General features: G+C 37.9%; 1 protein-coding gene across 1 annotated transcript in view; it reads right to left on the bottom strand.

Annotated features, from left to right (window-relative positions):
* CSMD1 (CUB and Sushi multiple domains 1) overlaps positions 1 to 18,512 on the bottom strand; it is a 1,045,142-nt gene that overhangs the window by 679,023 nt on the left and 347,607 nt on the right. Inside the window, exon 4 of the mRNA XM_009333261.1 lies at positions 3,039 to 3,233. Coding sequence (XP_009331536.1) covers positions 3,039 to 3,233 — 195 coding nt within the window. The remainder of the gene's footprint in view (positions 1 to 3,038; positions 3,234 to 18,512) is intronic.

Here is an 18,512-nt window from a genome sequence, read left to right as displayed (position 1 = left end):
CAGAAAGCAACATGACTGGAAGCCCAATTGAAGTGCCTGTGCACAAAAATGTACTGCATGGGAAGCAAACTGGACAAACTGGAAGTGCATGTACAATCACAGAACTGTGGTGTCATCGAGATTACAAAGACTTAGTGGGACAGCTCACCTGACTGGAGGGCTGCAATGGATAGACACAGGCTCTTAGGAAAAGCACGAAGAAAAGGAGAGGCTGCACCCTACACAAAGGAGGGTCTTGAATGAACAGAGCTCTGCTGCACAACAGGCAACAAGCTTGTTGAGCTCCTGCAGGCTAGAATGAGAAGGAGAAGCCAAGAGGGAGGTCATTATGGTGAACATCTGCTACAAACCACCTGATCAAGAAGTGGTCAAAACCTTTAAACAACAAAATTTTCCCAACCACAGGCTCTGGTTCTCATGTGAGACTTTAATCATCCCAACATCTGTGTGGTGGTAGCATAGCAGAGGGCAAACAATCCACTAGATTTCTGAGTTCACTGGGAAGAATTTTTTTAATGCAGGCACTGGACAGGCCAACTAGATGTAGGAACAAAGAACCATTCAAATAAGTGATATTCAACAGGAGCTGTGGTTAAAATAACCATGAGCTGAAGATCCTGAGGGAAGTGAGGAAGGCAAGTAGTAGAATAAACTCCTTGGACTTCAGCAGAGCAGATTTGAATTTATTTGTGAAGTGGTAAACAGGCTTTCATGGGCTTATGCCTTAAAGGGCTAAGGGGCCCAGGAGAGCTTGTTTGACTTCAAGGGCAGCTTCCTCAAAGCCCAAGAATGATGCATCTATTTATGTACATAAATGGGTAGACATAGCAGGAGGCTGCTGGGGCTGAACAGGAAATTCCTGACTGAGGTGTTTTAACTGAAATGCAAAAAAAAAAAACCCACCAGTGTACAAAATGTGAAAGCAGGGACAAGCTACTTGAAAGGAATATAGAAGTGTTGCTCAGGAATGCATGGACAGAAGGAGGAAGGACAAAGCTGAGATGGAATGAAACTGGTGAGGAATGTGAAAAGCAGTCATTCTAGAAAAGATTCCATAGGTATATCAACAACAAAAGGAAAATGAAGGACATGGTGGCCTGCTGCTCAGTGGGGTAAGTGACCTTGTGATGAAGACACAGAAAAGGCTGAGGCACTCTGTGTCCCCTTTGCTTATCTCTTCATTACCAAAAGCTGCCCTCAGGCCTCCCAATTCTCAATAAAATGGAGAAGCTTTGGGAAGAAAAGTAGTAGTCACAGCACAGGAGAAACAATACAAGGAACTATAGAAGTAAACAGGATATGTGCAAGTTCATGGTACTTAACAGTGTGCACCTAAGGGTTCTTTGTGTGCCACAGTGTGAGGCTGCTCTGTATCGTCTTTGAAAGGTTGTGACAAAGGTGATTCCCAATGACCGGAAAAAAGATAATTTTTCATTTCTCATTTTCAAAAAAAGCAAGGATCCTAGCAACTGTATATCTGTCAAGTTCACCTCAGACCTCCAGAAAATTATGGTGAAAGTGTTTATGAAAAACATTCCCAAGCACACAAAGGACAAAAAGGTGAACAGGAACAGCCAGCTTTTGCCAATGCATATCATCCTTGGCTACCTGACTGCTTTCTTGGATGAAAGGATTTAGCTTGACATTAACAAAGTTTTCACAACACATTTCCCCACTATATCCTTGTAGTCAAATTGAGGGCATATGGACTGGATGGGTGGACTATTATGTGAGTGAAAAATTGTCTGGACCATCAGGCTCAGACAGCAGAGGCCAATTGTTTAAAGTCAAGCTAGTGGTCAGTTACTTGCAGCATTCCCCAGGGATTCAAACTGGGGCTGAATTTATATATTATCTTCACCATGAGTCTGTAGTATGGGATTGAATGCACCCTGACAAGGTTTGTAGATGGCACCCTGAAGGGCAGGACTGCTATTCAGACAGGCTTTGACAAGCTGGAAGAATGTCAGGAATCTCATTAAATTCCAAAACAGAAATGCAAATTCCTATACCTGGAGCAGGATCATCCCATGAAAAAAATATTTGCTAGGTGGCAGCTGTGACAAAATGACATGAGGTCCTGGTGAAACACAAGCTGAGTCAGTGATGCACTTTTGCAGCATTGAAGGCTTACCTCATATTGGGCTGCACGAACAAGAACATAGCTAGCAGCTAAAGAAAGAGAGTTAAAGAGAGTTCATCTACTTGACACTCAGGTGGCTCCATCTGGAATGCTGTGTCCACCCTAGGGTCCCCCAGTACAAAAGAGACACTGACATTGACAGACTAGAACAAGTCCATAGAAGGGCCACTAAAATGGTTAAGATGCTGAAGAACATGATGTATGAGACTAGAGAATGAGGGAAATGGATTTTTCAGCCTGGACAAGAGGAGGCTATGAGAAAATCTAACTGCACTGCTTAGTTTAGGAAAGATGGAGGCAGAATCTTTTCATAGGTCCACAAGAGAAGAGAAAATGGACATAATCTTTAAAAAGATAATTCAAATTGGACATGAGAATGAGGGCAGCTAGGCACTACAACAGGTTTCCAGAGAAGCTTTAGAATCTTCATCCATGAAGATACTAAAATTTCAACTGGGCAAAGCCCTGAGCAGCCTGACCTAACTTTGAAGTTATCCATACTTCGAGCAGGAGTTGGACTCAAAGGGATTGGACCACCAGAAGTGCCCTTCAGAGATTATATGGTTGAAGATTTCAAGCTTCTCCTTCCTGACGGAAAGTTTCCAAATGCAGAAACTTGCAAAAGCATTTGCTAGGTCCTGCCATCAATAGCTATCCCCCATGTAAATGAAAAGGAAAAAACATCAGTAGATAACAGCTACCTCTGAATGTAAACTCTGGAGAGTCATTGCTTCTGAATTGTGATGACGGTTTTAAATTGTGTAGATTTTTAGACAGTACATTAGTATATTTACATTTAGAAAGTAAAAAAAAAAAACTTCAAAATAAATTTATTTACTCTGCTGTTTTATTATTGTCTTAATATTTTAAAGATATTTCATGTCTTTATTTTTACCTCTGCAAAAAGGAACTGGAAAATCCCATGATGCACCATTTCCAGGACTCACAATACATGTCAACATGGCATGGCCTTCTAGGATGTAACCAGAGATACAGCTATATCGGATTTTATCTCCAATGTTGAATCTTGTTCCATGAAGTACTCCTTTAGGTATTTCTCCTGGATTGCCACAAGTATGACTAGGTAATACTGTCAAAAGAAAGAAGGAAAAATGTTACAGTTAAAATCTGCAGAACGAAGTAATAAATACTTGTCAAACAATTGTAATTAAATAATTGCTTTTATTATTATTTTAAAAACAGTATTCCTTACACAAATAAGGCAAAATTAGGCTAAGGAATGTACTTTCACAAAACATTTCCATTTATAACAGACATCATCACTTTCAAAGCTAATTTCAAACTCAGTTCTTAGTTTAACAGTCCTTCAGTGAAGTTCTTTACAGAACTATTTTAAAAAAAAAATCCTATAAATCTTGTTGTTTCTCCCAAAACTCTGAATGAAGTAAAAGAAGTTTTTATTTAATTCCTTTTTGTAAATATTGCAAAAATATTAATACAATATCATTATGGATCCAGGCAGTAGAACGAACTTTATGTACAGTTTTCATTTTAGTTGATAGAATAGCAATTTAAAATAATCCAATAATTAACTGTTCTCTGACAGTAAATTAAAGTCTAAATTATATTTTTAAAGTTTGATTTTCTGCTTATTTTCAAATTACTCCAGTTTCTAGAAAATAAATTAAGTCAATCTTTGTTAATAGAAACAGAAAGTATGAAGGAAACAATGACTAAGCAGTGACATTGGGCTGATATGAATGCACATACTTATTTTCTTTTTTACTGCAGAAGCTTACTACCATTTGTAAACATTAGTAATTTGGTACAAATTGTCTTAACTAGTTATCAGTTTAAAGATGATACTCCTCCGCCTAGGAAAAGCAAAAGTGTGTATTGGGGAGGAGGAAAATGGAACTGTTTTTGTTCTCAATCTCATTTGAAAGTTATTATTGGCATGCTATTCCTTTCATTGAAGTAGTACAAATTAAAATTGTTTAATTTCCTTTAGAGCAGAACAAATAAGTGCAGAAAGCTGAAACATGTCATGAACAGAGCACAAAATGTAAATGTGTTCGTCAAAGAACTGGTGGTCTCAAAAGCTCACTTGTAATTCAGGTATCATTTCAGAAACCACATGTTTCACGGACAAATTCTTTCACCCCATACTTCTCTCTTTCCTTACTCTACCTGTCTGCAGAATAAACAAAACCATACTAACCTCACTAACCTGCACGTTGAGAGGATTAATTGCTCAATACATGCACATCCTCAGAGTGTTGTAAAGCATTATATCAATATATCAATGCTAATTAAGCCCCATTATACCATGTAAATTAAATTATTGAATGTATACCCTTAATTCATTACTCAAACAGTTAGTCACACTGGCATTTAAATGATCATAATTACACTTAAGTTACAACCCAAATTATATAGGAAAATTTTGAAAAGGCCAAAAACCGTAAAGCTAAAAAAATTAAAAGAGAGAACACTTTCACCCACAACACCCTTTTATGAGAAAAATCCCAAAATCTTCTATAAATATTAACAAGGTAACAAAAGCCACATAACACTCTAATGAATGATGAGTTAGATGAATGTGCTACCAGTGTTGCAGATCAGAGATCTAAGATTTCTGTGCATTACAGGAACTACTTAAGGTTGCTGAATGAGTAGCTAACAAAGCTAGAAGCAAACTTTTGTGCTGTTTCAGCAGCCTTAAGAGAATAGGATATTTATTTGGATGTGCTCATGCACATTGGAAAGAGAGTCAGTATTTGATTCACATATATGAGAATGAATGCATATAAAATAAAGTGATTTTAAGAGATCAGAATAATTGGAATAAAATAAAGATACTAAGTTACATTCCAAAAAGTTGGCAACAATGATCCATTATATGCTACAGCATATATTGTTATATGCTATTATATGTTTTATAGCACTATTAAAAATGTTACCTCTCTCTTGGCAAATTTTCCCCTTTTTGCTGCTTTAGTCATTGTAGGTTAATACAGGTAAATTTGCAAGACAGGTCAAAGAAATAAAAATTTGTTACATGCTTTGACACAGGAGAATACCTGCATTTGAAACAAGACTTTCTCTTTCTGTTATTTTCAAACCAAAACGTTTTTACAAAACACTAATATGAAGTAGTTTTATCATAAGATCTGGTGTATGCAGTGATATTTATACAGTCCAAAACTCAGCATTTATTTTTATGAGTTGGTGTGCTATCTGGAAAAAAATTGCATTATTCAAAGATACGATGATTTCTGATAAACTGCATTCCAAAGGAAAACACATCACAGCAAATCTATGTCTGCCATATACATGACAACTGGCACTGGCTAACTGTTGAAATTGTATTGCAGCAAATCAGTCTTCTATCTGTGTAAAGAAGGTCTCCTACAATATGGTGGGTTTTTGCCTCTTCTTACCACTACATCTGTCAAGAACCCCAGAAAAAATTGGACTTGGCATCCTGAAACTGGCATGCATTTTACCACAACCTCCTAAAACCCAGTAAAAGATGAGTAATCTGAGAATGACAGCCACGTTCAATAATACATGTAATAGCTCACAGGATTTCACCACTTCTCAAGATCAAGCATTCAACTACATTATTTATGTGCTTTTCCAAAACTTTGATTGAAGTATATTGAGGTAGCCGCACAATTTCATCTGCACAGACTTTACTGCTTCTAGTCTGGACCTAAGATGAATTATCCTTTGAAGGTTCCTAACAGTAACCAAAATAGTTTAATCTTTGGATTATGAGAGTTCTAGCTGACCCAAGCTATCGTATGCAAAGGTTATATATGTCCATCAAGCTTTAACTTCATTGCCAATTTTTCAGTAAAAGACCCATATTTTTCTGTAGTGTTACTGAGGTCTACTCCCAATTGGATTGAGAATCTGCAGTCAATTCCTGGAGGAAGCTTGTAGAATCACCAGTGTCACAGCATCTTTCACTATCAAGATGCTTGATTCATGAAATAATTCGATGTTCACTGTGTATTGAGAACAATTATAAACTATACTACACAGAAGCACTGAAGGTAATGGATTTTTTATATGGACCTAACATTAAAATGTTATCAGATAGCATGCTTTATCTCATTTTTCTTCGCTCAAGTCCTTCCCACGTTTGGGGGGAAAAAAAAAAATTACAGTGTTTGGAAAGGAATCTGTTTAGTCTTAGCATTTTAAAAGCAAAAATATGTACAATGGGATAGCCAAGCAGATCCATCTCCTAAGATTTCCTCCTCAGGAGTCTATCTTCACCATTATGACAGACATAAGAACCTGTGTGGACTTCACTTCCTAGTACAGATAAATCTGGAGCACTGTGCAGTAAAATTTATTCATTAAATTAAAGCTAAAAGATAGGCCTTCCTCATACATTACCTGTATCTTCCTAGACAGTAGAACTGTTTGACAAATGCACATGATCAAAATCCATAATGCAAATTATTAATTAGATAACATGTCAAATGTTTTAATTCACTATTTAAACTAACTATGCACCTGTTACATATTTATTTTTTTTAGAAAAGTATTCAAAACATCATAATCTATATGCTAAAACATAACACTAATATTCAATATCAGACAGTGGCAAAACGCACAGCAGGACTGTAAAACGTGGTAGATAAATGGCACCATTTTTGACAATACATGAATAATCAATTAAAGGTTGTTAAATAAACTCATATTTAACAAATTACTCATTCTCAGATGGTCTGCATCAGATTATTTATTTACACAGCCTTTTCAATACTCTTTCTGAAGCTAAACTGCATATTTATTTGCAACACAGGCCACTTGAAAGCATATTCACAGCACCTTAAACATAGTAATCCTTTGCTTTCACTTATGGAGAGTTCCCTTCATTTTGTTGGATATATTAGATTTCATCATCTACCCCTTCCTGATTTATCGTAACAGAGAAATCACCTAAAATTAGACAGCAGTGTTTGATAATGAAAAAACAAAATATAAATGGTAGTTGTCATTGAACTGAATAAACTTTTTAATTACTGTTTTATTCCACCTGAGTTTTCTTACTATGGCCATCACATTAGAATACTAGAGTCTTTAAATATGCAATAAGCAATGCCTATACATTTTTCCCATGTTTATTTCAAACCCATCGTGACATCATGACAACTACTGGCAGTGTAATGTCCTGTTTTGGTAAGAATTTTTTTGTACTGTGGTTTAAAAGGTTAAGTTAAAAAAAAAGATACTTTCTAACAAATTCTGAAGGTTTTGAGGTCTCTGGCAGCCCAACTCCTATTAATTTTTACATGAATAAGGCATCTAGATTTGAAATCAGTTCTAAAACTATGAAAATTACCTTCCCAACCCTTGCTGAAAGTACTATTCGGAGGCTCAAAGTGACAATGATTTCAGGAGAACATAATGGATTTTTTTTTTTCCCCTTCAGATGTCATGATCATAAACTAGATTGCAAAGATCGCCTAGAGGCCTTAATAGCAAAAAGCTCACACTGCTTATGTCGGTTAAAGATAACAGTTTCACCTTTCTGTGAATCAGTTGCTCAGCTTTTATAGGCCAGTGACACACATGGTAGTCAGAACTTGACAGCAACAATTCAAAAAGCAGCTTAATTCAAATTAAGAAAAATAGGAAGGGGAAAGAGGAAAGGAAGGAGCAAGGTGCATGTTTTTCCTTCACTTATTTTGATAGCTTTACAAGACTTTACAAGGATATATGTCATTTGTTCTTTTTCCTGTTCTTCCTGAAACTACTGGCAAAGTTTTCCGGGCTGCACCTAAGTTCAGCCAAATGCAAACTTCCCTACTTTTTGCTGTTCCATAGTCCCTCTATTACAGTCCCTTATGTGTTTCCTAACATTACTTTCTTATATTGGTGGCCACTGGCAAAACCACACACAAAGGGAAAAGCATAAGTTAAGAGGAAGTCAGAGGGTGCCTTGACGTGGTTGACAGCTTTGGAATTACAACACTGGGAGGAATTTCAGAAACTCTGTGAAGAAACTCAGGGTTGCAGAAAATTTCAGAGCATATGTCAAGATGTTTAATAGGTGTGATGCTCAGCCCATGATACCCTGTCCACATGGCTACAGTAAGTGTTGTACTTTGCAGTTTCATGCATAAATAGAAGATATACATACAACTGTATTTCCAGAGTTACAGAAGAAGAAAATAATTTCTGAGAAGGTAATAACTGTACTCATTATGAAAACAGAACAAAATATGCTAACAAATAAGAGAAGAAAAAATGTTAGATTTTCTTGCGAGAATGGCACTGAAACTAAAATCTCTGCTCCAACTCAGAAAAGCAGCTTCATTCAAAAAGGAACTCAGGGGAAAAAAAAATAATAGCCTTTCAATCTACCAAACTAAAAGTGCTGTACTGAACAAAAGATGGACTTAGAAAGATACTTATATGTATATACATGTAAAAGTATTTTCTTTAATAAATCCGTTCTGGAAATAATATAATGCTTTTTTCTAAGGTGTAAGTAATGAAATTTGCTATGAAAAACTAATTCTAAAGAATTCTGTAGAACTGTACTTGCCATTTCTACCTAGAAAAAGACTACAAAATCAATATATTTGATTTTTTTGAAGTTTCTAATGTCTTACATTAAACTCCATTATAGTACATTTTGACCTTACTTTTTTTAAATAATTCCAAATATTGAATCAATTGAAAAGCATGTAATATTTCACTGTCAATTTATTAAACAACTTTGTCCTTTCTAGTTCCAGGAGCTATGTACAATGAATAGTTTTAATTGATCTACCAGCGCTGATTTCCACATTAGTATGGAACACTGTAGATGCATGTAGGTCATTTGTTAGAGGGCAGTACCATGACAGAAACTGCACAGTCCTACCCTTTGCAAAATTCTTCTTTATTCTCAAAACCAACATGGCCTACCAATTTGCTTTCACGCATATGACACTTTTTGGAAAGCCAAAGAGACAAAGAAGTTAGAGCAGGTTGCCCAGACCATGTCTCTCTCAGTTTTGAGTATCTCCAAAGATGGAGACTCCACAGGCTCTCTGGGCAGACTTTTGCAGTATTTGATCAACCTCACAGAAAAAATTAATAAATATTTTTTTTAAATAATTGTAAAAATCTTTTTCTTATGTTTAAATGGAATTTTCTGTATTTCACTTTGTGTCCATTGCCTCTTGTCCTGCCAGTGGTCACCACTGGAAAGAGTCTGACTGCATCATCTTCACCCATTCCCAGAAGGGACTTTACACACCTCAGTAAGATTCCCCTGAGCCTTCTCTTCTCCAGGCTGAATAATCCCAGATCTCTGTCTCTCCTCAGGTCAGATGTGCCAAGACCTTAACCAAATTTGTGGCCCTTTGCTGCACTCGCTTCACTATGTCCATGTGTCTCTCTTGTACTGGGCAGCCCAGAACTGGACACACCACTCCAGGTGTGGTCTCACCAGTGCTGAGCAGAAGTGAACAATCATCTCCCTCAACCTGCTGGCACCACTCTGCATAATGCAACTCAGAAGGCTGTTGGTCTTCTTTGCCACAAGGGCATATTGCTGACCCGTGGTCAACAAGTTGTCCCTAGGTTCTTCTCTGCAGAACTGCCTTCTAGTTGATCAGCCCCCATCCGTTACTGATGCCTGGGGTTATTCATTCCCAGGTGCAAGACATGGATTTCTCTTCATTGAGCTCTATGAGATTTCTGTTTGCTTATTTCTCCATCCTGTCAAGATCGCTTTGAATGGCAGCCCAACTGTCTGGTATATCAGCCATTCCCCCAAGTTTTGTATCACCTGGAAACTTGCTGAACGTCCATTCTGTTGTCTAGGTCATTGATGAAGACTTTAAACAGTACTGGGCCCAGTAACAACCCCTTTGGTACTTCAACAGTGACGGGCCTCCAGCAAACTGAGTATCTTTTCCAGATTTTAACTTCCATTTCAGCAGTAGGCTGGAAGAGCCAACATGGAGTCACTAAGGGTGAATCATGCCTGGCCAATCTGATTGCCTTATGTGAAGAGATGACTGGCTTAGAGGACTAGAGGAGAGCAGTGGATGTTGTTTACCATGACTTCAGCAAAGCCTTTGCAAAGGTTCTTCATAGTAGCCTTGTAACAGATCCAGTGGATCAAGAAATGGATAACTGGACCGTAAGGTAGGGGGAAAATCAGCTGGACTGCAAGGTTCAGAGTGTTGTGACTGACCACCAGTAAAGAGCTCAACGGGCAGTTGGTTGCTAGTTGATTCCTCAAGGGTTCATAATGGAGCTGATATTCTTTAATACCTTTTATTGCAATGAGAGATGGAATGAACCCTCCTCGGGTTCAGGATGACACTAAACTGGTAAGTAGTCCATACATTGAAGGGCAGGACTGCTAGTCTCTAGGCTGTCAAGATCCCTTTGAAACATCATGACACAAATATCGTGAAATTCAACAAAGGCAAATGCAAAGTTTTGCCCCCAGGACAGCGTAACACCATGCAACTGTACAGTGTGGCACCAGCTGGCTGGGAAGTAGTTTGGCAGAAAGGGACCTGGCAGCAATGTGCTCTGGCAGCAAAGACACACAACTGCACCCCAAGCTGTAGAATAAAAGAGTAGCCAGCAGACCAAGGGAAATTATTCTTCCCCTCTGTATTGCGCTTGTGAGTCCATGGCTGGAGTACTGTGTCCCGTCTGGGGCTTTCCAGTACAAGGAGGACATTAACATACCAGATCAAGTTCAGTGGAGGGCCACCACAATGGTCAGGGTCTGGGGCACTCGTCCTGTGATGAGAGGCTGTGGGAGCTGGGCTTGTTCAGCCTGGAGAAAAGACTGCTTTGGAAAGGGGGAATCTTAATCCTGTCTCCATATACCTAATGGGACAATGTAGAGAAGACTTCTCAAAAGCTCACAATGTCAAGATGGGACACAATGGATGGAAGTTGCAACAAAGGAAATTACATTTAGAACTTAGAATGTTTGGGGCTTTTTCCAACTTGAGAGCAGAGAAGGATTGAAGTAAGTTGCCCAGAGAGGCTGTGAAATCTGTCCTTGGAAATATCCAAACTGTGACAGGACAAGGCCCTATGCAACCTCATCTAACTTGGCCCTTCTTTGGTGGGGGTGAGTAGGTGTTAACCAAACAAAGACCAGAGACCCTTCCCAATTTAAATCAGTCTATGTTTCCATCTTCAAGAAGTTTGCCGACAAGCAAGCCTCTTTAGAACCACTAGCAGCTAGTGCTAGTTAATCTGATTATAACATTTTTCCTAATTTTTATGATCCTGAGCTTCAAGTTTACTCTTGACTTTGATTACATGCTTCTGGAAGAAAGATTATGCAAGCACAGACAAAATGGTAATACCTAATGTAATACAGAGTATTGGTCCACAGCTAGGGCCCTGGGTTCTATAGAAATAATAAAAATAAAATAATTTTATGTTTAAGTTCTGATATTTATGAACCCCCCTGTATAATAAATATAAGGTGAAACCACATAATAAGAAAAATAATAGTTAAAAGAAATGCCTCCCACAGGAAGTGTAACTCAACAATTACTCTCCATTGGTACTATCACTAAATTAATTTTTACTCTATGTAATAATTTTGCTATGATATTTAATAAAGGATTCTGTGAATATTCAATTTTTAGTCTATTTATTTTATTGTATACATATATGTACATATACACATATGCACATTATATCAAAACAGGAAATCTTCAGTTTGAATGCCTACAGTTTTAGGTTTTTTCTTAGTAAAAGATCCCAGGATTTCTCCAAAATCTTTTCCAGCAGCTGCTATATCAAAATACAAATCATAGAATCATAGAATCATACAACAGTTTGGGTTGGAAGGGACCTTTAAAGGTCATCTAGTCCATCCCCCCTGCCATGGGCAGGGACGTCTTCAACTAGATCAGGTTGCTCAGAGCCCCCTCCAACCTGACCTTGAATGTTTCCAGGGATGGGGCATCCATCACCTCTCTGGGCAACCTGTGCCAGTGCTTCACCACCCTCAGCGTAAAAAATGTCTTCTTTATATCTAGTCTCAATCTACCTCCCTTTAGTTTAAAGCCATTCCCCCTTGTCCTGTCGCAACAGGCCCTGCTCAAAAGTTTGCCGCCGTCTTTTTTATAAGCCCCCTTTAAGTACTGATAGGCTGCAAGAAGGTCTCCCCGAAGCCTTCTCTTCTCTAGGCTGAACAACCCCAACTCTCTCAGCCTTTCTTCAGAGGAGAGGTGTTCCATCCCCCTGATCATTTTTGTGACCCTCCTCTGGACCCGCTCCAACAGATCTGTGTCTTTCTTATGATGAGGGCTCCAGAGCTGGACGCAGCACTCCAGGTGGGGTCTCACCAGGGCACACAAGACACTGATTTAAGCTGACTATTAATCTACAGGGGGGGCAGGGAGGATGATAAATATGCATAGAATTTTTACCTTTATTCCCCCCAAAACAAAATGAGGAAATTTTTCCCAACTGCAGAATTACAAAAAATCATGATCACAATCTACTACTGGAAGGGTAGTATCAAACTTTTTGCCATTGGCAGATGTGCATATACACACAGACATACAACTAACCTTGAAAGCTTTAGTCTGCAGGTTATCTAACATCTGATATTTACATCGTTCTTAAAAATTATTTGATCAAAAATTAATGGATTTCATTTGGTTTAGTCCAGGGGAAGGAAGAGTTCACTCACAGAAACCAAAACATACAAAGTGCAAGTTCGTGGAACCCCCGATAATTAAGCCATATTTACACTTCAATGCTGCACCAAATGCAGCATTCAAGAAGCTACATGGGCACAGAAACATACATAGTGAAGCATCAAACATGGCCCACTATTTATCTGCTGGCAACTTTTTTGTTCAGACTGTCTTTGTTGGGCCTACTTGCAATTTTTTTCTTTAAAAACCCAAACAAACAAGCAAAACCCCACAGCCTTATTGGCTTACAGAAATAAAGCTGTTATGTTTATTATTGTTAGCTGAGCAAGTAGAAACCTGTATTCTCATAGAATCCAAGGATAAGAGGAAATCTGTTCCCTGTTATGTGTTCGTTTCTGTATTTTGCACTCATAAATCATTACAATAATTTCCAGATAAAATACTTGGATCATATCACTTTTGAAAGCTACAGCTTTCTTGTTTTACAAGCATTTACCCAACGGTGTCTGTCTGTCTCTAAGGATGTGCAAAATTGTATTGGATTGCGCAGCTATGAAAATCATTTGGGAGTATGCAGCAACTTTAAAACTCCACATTGAGATTGATATTTTAATTTTCTTGTGCAGGTAATAACAAAAGATTGATGGATTTTATTTTTAGTGTGTTTACTTTTATTATAAAGTATGTAATAAATGTCTTGCCATTGGTTATAACACCATAAAAGTCAATATTGTAAAAACAATGCCAGAAAACTCTCAAGTGCAAAGGCAATCTGAAGTTAAAGCTAAAACTTTCTATTTCCTCGTACTTATTTTGCCTCAGATGTACTATACACTTTCCTAGATGAGCTGAGATCTGTGAGCAATATTTCTAGATTTTAGTTCTCTCTTCTTGAAACAGGAAAAGAACAGGCGGACCATGACCGTCCAGGCCGAGGCTATAAAAAGCATTTGTGTCTGTGCAAAATTTATAAATGGAAACTTTGCTAGCTACTGAGATCAAAAGTCATTAGTCATACTCTTAAAAATATCACAATCATGCTTTTCCACCTCCTCTAAAACAGTCAGTGTGTTCTATGGCCTCTCTTCCATTTTGTCAGTACGAACATCACAAGAGTGTGCAATATCTGCCCTTCTCATTCTGAGAAAGATCATGATGACCTTTTGGCAATGAAGGAACTCCTGTTTTCTCAACTATCCTTCCACAGCGTTACTTCCAAACTGTCAACATAAAAAATGTAATCAGAAGACAACCTCTAGCTCACCACCTCATGTATGATAACAAATAAAACCAAGCAAATACGTTTTTTAACCAGACAGCTTTTGATAATCCCATTAGACAAAAGACTTACACTCAACTCATAAAAATCAAATCCATCCTGTGCTTGAAAGCCCATAGGATATGAAGGTAAAAATGACAATATCTCTGTGTGTTAAACAAGGTACTTATCAAACAGAAAGATAAGTACAAGAATCTGCTAAGACCTTATCTAGAGGCCTGCATACAAATCTGATTACCTGTGTTCAAATAAGAGTAATTCAACCTGAAGCAAATGCAGAGCAGGGCTACTAAAGTGATCAAGAGCTGGAGAGCTTTTAAGAGGATATTGGAAGATTTTTACAGCTATAATCTGAGAAATTAAGATTAAAATGTAGTCACTATGAAGACACTGGAAGGCAAACACCAGGTCATAAGAAATATTGTACAAGCTCAAGGCAAGGTTAGGTCAAAAATGAAAGCACATGAACGAATTACAGTTACAAGCAGGTTGAAAACGAGAAACATTCTCAGCAAAATATGATACTATGGGGCAGTTTCCATACAGTCATATGGAGAGAGGAGACTGGGGGGAGTATGACTAGTCTGAAACTGACCTTAATTTATAAAACAATTTTAAATAAAAATGACTCCCTGTGTCTTAAGGAGTCTGACCAAGGAATGCAGAAGCTTCCTCATCTGGCCTACATAACTGGAGACAAAAGGTCTAAGAGACCCACTTGCACACCTCCTATCCTGTCAGTCTGCCAACACACCGATGTTTGGGTCTGACATTCCTTTTCATTGAGATGCTTAAAATTGATTTTGACAGAGACTGAGAAAGTTAATTGACTTCTGATTTTACATGGAAAAGCACACTTATTTCAAGATGGAAGATGGGAGTGTACCAAGATATTATTATCTTGATATATGATTAAACAACACATATTGCACAATCGAGATTTTTATATTCTTGTTACTATTAAAAAATCAGAGGAGCTTGAAAAGATTTACATATATCTTTCCCAAGTATACATAAATTTTATACAGCTAGCAATCTGAAGCCTGTTTTTCTCCTAATACTTGTTTTTCCTGGAAACCCCTTGAAACAAGAGTTTGTCTGACCCATATTGAGAATTATGTTACTAAGACGAGAGACAAGCTTACACTTAACGAAGACAAGGTAACAGAATGCATACTACAACTGTACAAATGAATTGTGAATAAAAAATGTTGGAGACATTTCACAGACAGATATTCTCTCTATTGCTCCCAACATTCTCTGCAATGATTGTTGCTACTAAATCAAATTGGATTTTAAACTATTAAGATCTGCCATACCAGGTAAGGACAGTAATTTTAACAGAGTAAGGCATGAGCTTACTCTTCTTTAAGTTATAAAGTTGTAATCATATTGTATTAAAATATCCTAGATACCCCTGAAATTATGTTTATTAAATATAATCAAAATGCTTTATGTTTCAGCAAAATACGTTCAGTAAGAAAGATTTTTTAACTCTGAACAGATAAAGATTAATGCAAAGTACCTGGTGTCGTGTATTATTCGATAAATACAAACTGTGGAACACCTTGTATGTACCACTTTTCTGTTCTCAAGGCTAAGTACTTACAGGTCAGGGAAAACCTTATGGGACTGAAAGAGAGACAAGAAAGGAAGTAATAGAAGATTAAATTTGGAAAAAAATCAGCTTCACTAATAGATACACTACTGTTGAATAGAGGCTCGTCTTCAGCTATCGCCAGCTTGCCATCGTATCTGCAGCTCCTTATTACTAAGTCAACATTCCTTCAAAAAACACTTGTTTCCTTTTCCTTCTTTCTTTCTTTCCTATACTCTGACTTACTGTTTGTCAAGATTACAGAAAACCCCTGAGAATAAATTGCCCCAGCACCAAGAGTGCTCTCTGCTCTGGTTCAGGCACTCCCCCACTTCTGCTGCTATGGTGGCTTTTAACAAAGCTGGACTGTGGGGTCTCACAAGCTTTCCATGACTCTTCTCTTGTCCTGAACACTTTGATAAATGGCACTCCATTGCCACCAGAGACTGAACTTTATCTTGCTTACAGACAAACATGAGGCAAATTTTTTAACAGGAATTCAGTATGACATACAAGCCTCTTGTCTACACCTGTAATTGAAAATAAAAGGAATTAGGGCTTGTACTTAGGTCCTGAAGACAAGTGGCACTGCAAAAGTCATAGCTACATAACTAACTTTTTCTTCTCACCTCTTACAGATACGGTGTCTGGAAAAAAGGCTCTGTGCTACCCCATTCCCTGATCAATGCTAAGAATTGTCTTGGACACAGGTTAAAACCGTGCCAGGAGCATGTATGGTTAAAAACCATGGATGATAACATTGTGGTTCTCAAGACCTTGCAGTCCTTGTCCTCCCAGTCTCCTTCAGGAACAGTGAGGTGTTTTTTCCCTCTCCTAATTCAATACTTAATTTTGTTGCTGTTGTTAGAAATCCTTGTGATAACAGAAATGCAGCAGTGCCTTTTCCAATTTTTGTCCCCATTTGTTCTTAAAAATGGCATCAGAAAGTTATCTGAGTTATAAATGCTTTTCTCTGGTTAGCATTTGCAGGCTCATACTTCAACAAGGGTGTCAACTTACTCCCTGCTTTGGCAACATGGAAAAACAGCAGTGTAAGGGCAGGAGAAGAATCTACCATCTCAAAAGCTTTAGCTATAGGAGAATTATATATAGCTTGCTACCTGGGAAGTCCTCAGGTAGCATACATTTCAATGTGCAGCATTTCATGGACATAAATGAAACAGAGAGAGAAGTATTTTGCACTCCACAGCTATAGTCTGTGAAAGTTAACATAGCTTTGATGAAAATATCGACTTTAATGTGAGTTCAGTGAGATAAGAGTTTGCAAGCTTTCATGACTTAGATGACTTCACAGGGAAGAAAGGATTGCCAGATTAATTGTTTTCATATGTCAGTGTCTCACAACATGCAACACAGATTTTCTATTTAACCAGCCAAGGTAAGGCACAGAGTGCTTTTTAAAACAGCAAATTCTGTCACCAAACCTTTGTTTACAACACAACAATATGAATTTCTGTTGCTTATTTTCAGTGCTGCCTTGTGCTGTCCTCTTGTTTCTTACGGTGGTTTACATGACCAATCTATGAATAAGTGCAGAGAAATGATCTGGCTTTGAAAGGAAAAAAAATCTCTCAAACACACATGTAAATGCATATTTGGCAGGTTGTTTGAGCTGGAGCAGTTAACATCCCAGCTTGAGGGGAAAAAAATATATAGATGATTGTGCAGCTGAGGTGCTGGTTAGCTGCAGTGTGGGAAAAAGAATGAAGAACAGCAAGAAGAAAACAAGTTCAGATGGCAAAATAAACCACATTAAGAAACCATGATCTAAAGTTTCTTAATGACACCTGCTTTCTATAAGGTAAGTTCTTTGCATGGTAGTTAGAACAAATACCTGGTAAAAGGACTCTTGCACAAATGGGAGGAGGAGGAGAAACAAGAAGGAGAGAAGAGCAAAACCCTACATATGCAATTTGACATAATGTTATTTGTGGCATCTTAATTAATCAGAAAAGGAGAATTTTAGGGGCTAAATAAACACAAGCTTAAATTGTTTTTTTTTCCTAAACTTTTTTTCTCAGTAAAATGCAGTGGCACCTTCATAACTTCTGAAATCTCTGTCATGTAAGTACATATTTTAGCATGTATTTTTTAGCTGACAAAATGTGGTATTTCTAGAAAAAGGATCTGTGGCCCATCATGCAAATCCATACTTAAGTGGTTTTTTTGTTAGGTTTTTTTTTTATTAGTCAGTTTTGACATGAGAAACCTTAAAAGCTCCTTCAAAAGCCGTTAAGCTTGAATCATGACAAGCTGATGTCCCTGTACGTTCATTACGTGTGAGCACTCTGTTAAAAATCCTGCTGCACTGATGGGATAAGGAAGCAGGGGTCTAGAGAAAACAAGTGACTTAAATCCACTGCAAACCTAAATTAAAACAGTGTTGTGCTTGTTAGAAATGTTTTGTTTCATTTCCATTCTGTATATAGCCTATATTCTATAGCCTACAGAGGGTGCAAGCAAGGACAGGTAGCCTGGGAGGAATACAGGGAAATTGTCTGAGCAGCCAGGGATCAGGTTAGGAAAGCTAAAGCCCTGATAGAATTAAATCTGGCCAGGGACGTCAAGGGCAACAAGAAAAACTTCTATAGGTACGTTGGGGTTAAAAGGAAGCCTAGGGAAAATGTGGGCCCTCTCCAGAAGGAAACGGGAGACCTGGTTACCTGGGATATGGAGAAGGCTGAGGTACTCAATGACTTTTTTGCCTCTGTCTTCACCGCCAAGTGCTTGAGCCTCACCACCCAAGCCGCAGAAGGCAAAGGCAGGGACTGGGAGAATGAAGAGCCACCCACTGTGGGAGAACATCAGGTTTGAGACCATCTAAGGCACCTGAATGTG

The sequence above is a fragment of the Pygoscelis adeliae genome, unplaced genomic scaffold, assembly GCF_000699105.1.
Source record: "Pygoscelis adeliae isolate BGI_AS28 unplaced genomic scaffold, ASM69910v1 Scaffold57, whole genome shotgun sequence".
Classification (NCBI taxonomy): domain Eukaryota; kingdom Metazoa; phylum Chordata; class Aves; order Sphenisciformes; family Spheniscidae; genus Pygoscelis; species Pygoscelis adeliae.
This window is presented reverse-complemented; position numbering and strand designations above follow the sequence as displayed.